At 37.0% G+C, this 8,907-nt stretch overlaps 1 protein-coding gene across 1 annotated transcript; it reads right to left on the bottom strand.

Moving 5' to 3' along the window:
- Nucleotides 1-2,517: 2,517 nt before the first annotated feature.
- Nucleotides 2,518-8,901, bottom strand: LOC127436747 (tyrosine 3-monooxygenase-like). The gene is made up of 11 exons (XM_051691074.1): nucleotides 7,770-8,901; nucleotides 7,572-7,660; nucleotides 7,364-7,431; nucleotides 6,135-6,185; nucleotides 5,548-5,693; nucleotides 5,256-5,391; nucleotides 5,093-5,162; nucleotides 4,803-4,859; nucleotides 4,430-4,525; nucleotides 3,037-3,170; nucleotides 2,518-2,883 (listed from the first exon to the last, which is right to left on the bottom strand). The coding sequence occupies exons 1-11, from the start codon at nucleotides 7,861-7,863 to the stop codon at nucleotides 2,718-2,720; spliced, it is 1,107 nt and encodes a 368-aa protein (XP_051547034.1). The 5' UTR covers nucleotides 7,864-8,901; the 3' UTR covers nucleotides 2,518-2,717.
- Between the last annotated feature and the right edge of the window lie 6 nt (nucleotides 8,902-8,907).

The following is an 8,907-nucleotide window of genomic DNA, read 5'->3' on the forward strand; positions in this document are numbered from 1 at the left end:
TCGGATGAGGAACAGTCCTTGCATTTGTTATGCCCTTTGCGAGCACTACACACATATGTTGAGCGCACCCGCCAATTCTGACCAGCTCTTTTTGTGCTATGGAGGATGCATGAAAGGAATGTCCGTCTTCAAACAAAGACTTTCTCACTGGATCATTGATGCGATTGCCCTGGCTTATGAGTTGCAGGGTGCGAATTGCCCAATTGGTGTTAAAGTACACTCAACTAGGGGCATGGTCTCTTCATAGGCATAAACAAATGGTGTGTCCTTACAAGACATATGTTTTGCAGCAGGATGGTCCTCTCAAAACACATTCGCACGGTTTTACGCAAGATTTTACAACCTAGACGTAACATCTCTCTCATAGCAAGTCATCTCTGTCTAGATTGCTATTTCATTGGTTAAACATATACTTATGCCTCTCTTTATAAGTATGGGCTCCCTGTCTTTTTACACAACTGCCTGCATTCAGACCGTTGTATTTCCCAGAAGTCACAGGCACCTTCACTACAAATAAACTTCCTTCCCTACTGAGATCGTGAAGGGGTTAATTCATACTATATGGACATAGTTCACACACACACACACACACACACACACACACATATACATATATATATATATATATTCTCAGTGTTCCCCTTCTGGCTCACCATGAGGGTCATTCACTTGTGGCATACTCATGTTGGTTGCCGTCCTATGGGACTGCTGCATCATGTTTCCTCTCTGGGAAGGTTATGTCTTGTAGTGCGGCATGATGGGAATCTGGGGGTCTTGGTGTCCAAAAAGTTAAGAACCTCTTACACAGAAAATGATAAGCTCTCCATCCTGGCAGCCGTTAAGACGACGCACCCACTGACCTTCCACAGAAGCCTTTTTGCAATGTCTACAATATAAGCAGATGGAAATGCCTACGTTCTGATGTACAATGATAAGCCTTTGGGATTAGCTGGTAGAATTTCATTGGAACCTGTCGTGGTTGTCTTATTGCTATGGCAACGTGCATTTGTTTTGAACTCGCTGGATTTGAATCCAAGATGTGGTTTTCAGAGGGATTTGTGGATTGGTTTGAGCGCCGTGTAAAATGAGATAAGAGACGATTAAGTGTTTGAATTTGGTTTTTAAAAGCAGATGTATACGTCTCTCCACTCTCCCCCATTCATTACATTACATTTATTACAATATCCTGACTAGCTCTCCCTTATTCTGATTTTCTGATTGATAGAACCTCATTTGCCTTCTGAACTCAATAGAATCTGGCGAACAATGACCTGAGTGCTCACTCATTGAGGTTGGTTTGGCCTGTGCTTGGGAAGAATAAGCTGCGGCTTGGTAGCTTAATCTTTAGTATGAATTGAACAGTTGCATAGTTGTTCCTACTCCTTCTGTATTGCAACCACAAGCAGTCAATCAATTGCTGTGACACTGGGCTTGACCTTCTCACTCTCTGATAGAGCTTTTAGCACTGACAGAACCTAAAGCCAAAGCTGGAAATGTGATTCCTAAAACATTCATAATTAACTCTTTCTAAAGATTAAAGAGTAAATAAAAGTTGTGATTAATACAGTATATAAACATTTTCCTCCCCCCAGGATCCTAGTCTTTGAAGAGACTGGCTTCTGGTTATTTCAAAGCAGATAAAAATATATTAAAGGGTTAGTTCACCCAAAAATGATAATTCTCTCATCATTTAATCATCCTTATGCCATCCCAGATGTGTATGACTTTCTGTCTTCAGCAGAACACAAACGAAGATTTTTAGAAGAATATTCTATCTCTGTTGGTCCATACAATGCAAGTGGATGGTGAACAGCACTTTAAAGCTCCTAAAAGCACAGACAATCATAGTAAAAGTAATCCATATGACTCCAGTGGTAAAATTAAGGTCTTCTAAAGTGATATGGTTGCTTTGGGTGAGAAACAGATCAATATTTACGTCCTTTTCACTATAATTGTTTACTTCTGGTCACTCTCCAATGCGCGTCCATGAGGAGATGTGATGTAAGCACCTTGGCATGCATGTTCACACGAAAACTGACACAATACAAACGGAAGTGCAGCTCTCTTTGTTTACAACAGAAAGCTGTTCTCAAGCTTCATTGATTTTGCTTTCATTTGATCATGCCAGCGCATTAGCATCACTTGAGAGGCAGCAATGACTGGTTCCCCTCATGGTGAAAAGGATTTACATTTTTATCTGTTTCTCACCCAAAATTATTACAGTATATTGCTTTAGACAGCATTAATTTAACCACTGGAGTCAAATGGATTACTTTTACTATGATTGTCTGTGCTTTTTGGAGCTTTTAAGTGCTGATCACCATCCACTTGCATTGTATGGACCTACAGAGATGAGATATTCTTCTAAAATCTTCGTTTGTGTTCTGCTGAAGAAAGTAATACACATCTGGGATAGCATGAGGGTGAGTAAATGATGAGAGAATTTTAGGTAAACTATCACTTTAAGAGCACATTACACTAGAAACAAGGTTATAAGACAAAAATTCAGCACAGAAGTCAAAATAAGTATATTTAATCTATGTAAGTATAACTGTTCATTACATATAATGGTTACGCCGACACATGCACAAATACAAGTTCCTGTTGTATCTTATTTCAACTCCAGAAGAATGTACCCAAATTCATCAGTTCATTGGCTGCAAATGTGAAATATTTGTATTGGCAGCTGTTATTGATGATCAATCAGCCACTCTGGCTCATTTCTGTCCCAGTCTCTCCAGTGCTTTATGCAAGATCTTCAGGTCATCCCTCATCTGCCCTAATGCATTCTGAATCTTAGAGGGCTCATCCAGAATCTCCATGCTGCAAGTGTAGGGGTCATATCTAATGGAGAAGGGCTTCTGTATAGTGGATGAGTATTGCCTGTGGAACAACATAAATAATGGACACTATTGGAGTTAGTAAGGAAATGTATACAGCAGTGTGTCTTTGAATACTCCAAAAGATGTTTTATCCCATCTTGTACAACCTCTGTGAAATGATCTATAAAAGAGAAAGCAACACATTAACAGCCACCTCAGCTTGGTCTTGGCATCCTCAAAGCTCTCAGACACAAAGTACACAGGCTGATACGACTGGTCCTGGTATGGTTGAACTGCGGTCTCAGCTGGGTTGAATGGTTTGTATTGGGGCTCATTTGAAAGGGCGTACTGGAAAAAGACACACTTCATTAACCAGAGTTCCAGTGTTAAAAATATGTATAAAAAATAACTTTCTGAATGTAGAGTATGTATTCAAAATAAAGATGCCATAAGAACTGAACTTTTTTTTCTTTTTCTTCTGGGAAACATCTTGAAGTTGGACAGATGTCTTGAGGTCTGATTGGTTTCTTTGAACAGGGTACAATGGGGTTAAAGGCTCCACAAGGTAAAAGGCTCCTTTGATTTTATTTTCTCTCAAAACACTAAATATTATCAAAAACTACTACATCACTTTCCAAAACACCTGTTTGTCACAATGCACTGAAAAATATTCCTGATCCATGAAATCGTTGCATGTGGTGTCTAAATGTTGATTTTGAGGTCATTTGATCTAATATTTAATAATTTTCAAAATGTTATAAATTTATGTAGCGAATATCCTGGAAATTATCACATATTTGTCATTTTCAATTTTGTTTAAGGTTATTATATCAAAAAAATTTCAATAACTGTCCAATAAGTGAAAGGACAGTATTTGGGGTAAAAAGGCCCCTATTAAAAAAAAAATTATTTAGTGGAGGGAATAGAATTGTTAGGAAGAATGTTCAAAGTAGGCTCACATTGACTGATCCAATCACAATGGAGATTAATTTGTTAATAGAATACATGAGATGTTATTAAATTGCCAATATGATTGAAATTAACAAGAAATTATGCACCTTTTTCTGATATGGTTATTTTGAATAAACATTATTTTAATTTGCTACTCAAAAAAGCATCTTGCAGTCTCAAAAGTATTAGAATTAGTTGAGAAATTGTGCCCTATAACTATTGCCCCGGTATCTACACAATATCACTTTAAACCCTCTAGGGGCCTTTTACCCCAAGTGAGGGAGCCTTTTGCCCCAAGTGTGGGGTAAAAGGCTCCATCACCACCTTTTGTTATTGTTATTTCTTTTCACACAAATTGTGTTACTTCCAAATCCAAAATGGATTTTCTTGAATCTTGATATATGTTGTGGCCAGAAAAAGCAAATTTTCCTTAGGGTGTGCCTTTAGCCCCATTGTACCCTAACCATCAGAATCAGATTCTAAAGTGAGCTATGGAATCTGACTATTTTTACTTTTTATTACTGTACTTGAGCCCTAGGAGTCAAATAGATTGCACTAGACTTTATTACAAATAGATGCAATAATAGTAGCCTACTAAATGTCCTCATAGAAAAGTTTCATAATAACACATATTTTAATATAAAAGTCTGTCTTACCAAAAGCTCTCCATAGGAGGACAGGAGGCCTGCCCCATAGGCCTTCACTCCTCCATTCTGCTTGCAGAGGCCAAACTCCACTGTAAACCAGTACAGCTGTGTGTGACATTTATGGATGTTTCATTAGGATATACATACTCATACACAATGCATGCTGTTTAAATATAAATGGTTTGTTTTTAGATTACATTTAGGACAACAGAATTTTATAGACTAATGGCCTCTAGACTGCTTTTTACACCGTTTAATTTAAAATGAGCACCACAAGAGGGCACCACAAGTATTGTTTTAATCACTATAACCTGTCCCTTTTTCTGACACTTGCACTATTCTTAGAACAAGTCTATTGAATTTATCCTAGAGGATTACTCACTGTCGAAAGTTTCTCAATGTCCTCATCTGATGCTCCAAGTGAGGCAAGTCCAATCTCCTGCAGAATAAAATAATGAGTGTCAATCACACTATTGTTCAGCATTTCATTAAATAAATAATGATTGATTAACAAGTAGCTACCTGTTTTTATTAACTTGCATTACGAATGGTAAGTTTTGCCAGTGAGTCCAAGTGAAATTGTTTCCAGGTTCATGCATTTTACTCTTCATTTGATTTAAGCAGATTGCGTGGCATGGAAATATAAATGGTATTTCTGGATAAAAATCATACCTGTGAAAACTGAGCAAATTCTTTGTCTGCAAGCATGGGGATGTGTCCAAGTAGTTCATGGCAGCAGTCACTGTTCACAGTACAATTCATCCAGTCAAAATGTGAATTTTGTGCATAAGGTTTGCAAAATGAAATTGCAAATGTCTTTTGTCACTGTACTTACGGTTCAGGGGAATGCATTGGAGCTGAGGGGTGACGAATATATTGGGTACACTGGAACACCCTGAAGGCTAGACTGGCTAGGAAGTCTCTGGCAGAGAGTAGCCCCGCCACTGGCCGCAACTGAAATCCTGTCCTCTCTAAAAAAGGGTACACATAGACACACATGGGAGCTGGTTATATCATTTCACAATCCACAGTAATGTTCATCCTTCAATTTTGTGACTTCTACCTTAGTGACTGGTGTTTGATTAGCAAAATCCTATACAAAGATTTTTTTTTGCAAGAATATTTACCTCTAAGAAATGATGACACTTCTCTCAGCTGAGGTATTCTGTCTTCTCCATACAAATGTTCACTCTCTAGCTGGCCCAGGGCTTCTAGAAACTGTCTGCATGCATGAGTCGGGTAGAGACTGGCCAGAGTTCTGTAGACCTCCCTCCTGTCTCATCACAAAAAAGAGCTCATGCATTATGCATATATACTGTTGCTTTTCTGAGCACTTGAAAAAATTAAAAGATTCTTTGGGCACCATGTGGGGTTTCTCGGCTGCCACACCGGTAAAACCCTCGAGAGATCCTCCAGACACCCTTTCAGTTCTCTGAAAAATTCCTCTTATTTTCTTCAGTAACTCTAAAGAACTCTAAGGACTGTCAACAGTTCCTTCAGGAACCCCATCATAAGGAAATGCTTTGAGGCCCTTGAATTCCTTGAGTGAATAGAATATTTGAGGCTCCTTTATAGGTTGCCTGGCCAATCTCCAAAAAGCATCTGAGGAACTCCAAATGATGCCTTGAGTATCTTTTAATGTTTACAGTATACCAAATAATGTTATGTTTTTGGCTCCAAACCAGGCAAATTGTAAGTTATTAGGAAAACCTACCAAGTGGCAACCTCTTCTGGAGTATATTCCACAACAGGTAAAGGATCACCACTGCAACGACAAAAGAAAGATGGAGTGGCAACGTTTTTTCCCTAAAATATATTCTTATTTGATGATTTATGTTAATGTATCAAGGGAATATTCCGGGTTCAATACAAGTTATGCTTAATCGACAACATTTGTTGTGTTTAAAAAAAGCATAATGTTGATTCCTAAAAAAAAAAGAAATTTCGACTTGTCCCTCCTTTTCTTTTTTTTTTTTTTTAAAAAAAAAGAGAAGCAAAAATTGAGGTTACAGTGAGGCACTTACAATGGAAGTGAATGGGGCCAATTTTAGGAGCGTTGAAAAGCAGAAATGTGAAGCTTGAAATTTTATAAAAACACATACATGGATTCTTGTTAAATCTTGTGCATTATTTGAGCTGTAAAGCTGTTTAAATAGTCGTTTTTACATTTGTTTAAAGGAATATAGTTGCTATGATGATGTAAGGACATAAACCCTTGAACAATTGTAAAATTAAGTATAACTATACAAAAAAATGATTTCATCAGATTAAAACCTTGTTAACACTATGTTAATTGTTTACGTCTTGTGGCTATACTTTTAAAACAGTGAATATTTTAACGTTTATGGATTGGCCCTATTGACTCCCATTGTAAGTTCCTCACTGTAACTCAAACTTTTCTTTAGCTTTTTTTAAAGAAAAGGATTGACAAGTCGAAATTATTATTATTATTTATTTATTTATTTTGTGGTAATGATCAGTATGCCACAAATGTTGACAATTATTGAATCCAGAATGTTCATTGATTATTAAATTATATTTACTTTAAAAAATACATTGTAATAAAATAATACATTATTTTAATAAATGAATAAAAATAATTAATAGTAAATAATAAAACGCATTAAAGGGATAGTTCACCCAAAAATGTAAATTCTCTCATCATTCACTCACCCTCATGCCATCCCAGATGTGACTTTCTTTCTTCAGCAGAACACAAACGAAGATCACCATTCACTTGCATTGTCTGGACTTACAGAGCTGAGATATTCTTCTAAAAATCTTTGTTTGTGTTCAGCAGAAGGAAAAAAAAAAAAAAAAAAAAAAAAAATCATACACTTCTGGGAAAGCATGAGGGCGAGAAAAAGATAATAATTTTTTGTTTGGGTGAACTATCCATTCAATAATTAAGATAATTTTTGTTGTTAGGATTAGGCTACTTACTGCTTGTAGTTGAACGCCAATTCAGTGATGAGCCCTCTCCGTTTTCTGTATTCTGGATCACTGAAACCCTGAATAATAAAATCAATCACAATCACCGCTAGGCTACTCCAATTGGTTTGAATGATGCATAAGTAGAACCAGAATTTACATTAAAAAAAATTAACAGTCCCGTGTTTTCACAACAGCATCAGTCTTGTAGTTCACTTACAGGGTGATCCTGGTCCAGATCAGGGTCATATTTAGTTATCAGATGATTGCATTTGTCCAAGTCAGCAATCTTCTTTGGAAACCAAGGAACTAAATCAAGATAATAATAATAATAATAATAATAATAATAATAATAATAATAATAACGTCTTCTAATTCTATCTGATATCAATTAAATATCATTCGAGACATAACCTACTCTTTTCCTCTTGCACTATTCGCACGTCGTCTGCAACTCTTTTTAATGAGTTGATGAAGATGTCGGTGTCGGAGCAGTGCACTTCACACCTCATGAAGAACTCCAGGTCTTCTCCAGTGCTGCTGTTCTTAGACTTTCTGCTCGGTCGACTCTCAAGATGAAGGAGCTTGGCTTCGAAAGTCTAAGTCGCAAAACCCGGTACACAATTTGCATTTTTTTTTAATCATGGAGAAAAAAAAGTCGAATCATTCACAAGCATCAAAACCTTGCAACATTAATGTCAGTAACCTTTAATTAAACTCCTTTCAAATAAACTATATTCATATGTGATTGTATGCTAATCTATTGATAAGCACTGTACAATGTTTGTTAATGAAATAGGCAATTATATTGGCAAAATAATCTATAGGCTAGTTATTTATTTTTATTTATTTTTTTAAATCCCGGCTAACGTGTCGACAGGAAGAAAACATAAATAAAAGTGGCATGCCTCAAAGACTTTGCCAGCCTTGAATAATCCCGCGTTTTTCTCATTTCTGAGCGCAAAGAGGATGTTGAGGGTAATTTTGCCGCTCTTCTGCTCCTCATACACGAAGCTGTCCCCGCACCACGAGGGGCCCGGAGAGGACGAACTGCTCTCTCGCTCCCGCTGGGCATCCTCAATCAGACTCCGCTTTCTGCCGGTGAACGGAATATTTTGCACTATGCTGTCCGTCTTCATCGATTCGATTCGTGCTGAAACAATAGGCCCCTATATCTAAAATAAATATATCTAATTAAGTCTTTGCGTCGATGCCAAATTCGATTTCCTGCTCTGCCCAAATTTGGAGAAAACTGTGCACTCGCTCTAAGCCATAGTGCTGACAATTTATATAAGGAGGTGCCAGGACATTATGTAAATGTGTTGCGCAAATGCACGTCTGATTTTTAAGGTGAGATGCGTCACGAATATTTTTTCTTTTGCTGGCCTCAAATAAGAGCGGTGACACGTCACATTTCACAGGTGCTATACAATAAGAATGGATAATTTACATAAACCAAACCATATTTTTGTTATAGGTCATCACTAAAGCTATTTATTGGAAACATGTAATTAAATCAATAGCTTTATTTTTAGAGATAGCCTAATAGAACAAAT

Source organism: Myxocyprinus asiaticus, chromosome 47, assembly GCF_019703515.2.
Source record: "Myxocyprinus asiaticus isolate MX2 ecotype Aquarium Trade chromosome 47, UBuf_Myxa_2, whole genome shotgun sequence".
Lineage (NCBI taxonomy): Eukaryota > Metazoa > Chordata > Actinopteri > Cypriniformes > Catostomidae > Myxocyprinus > Myxocyprinus asiaticus.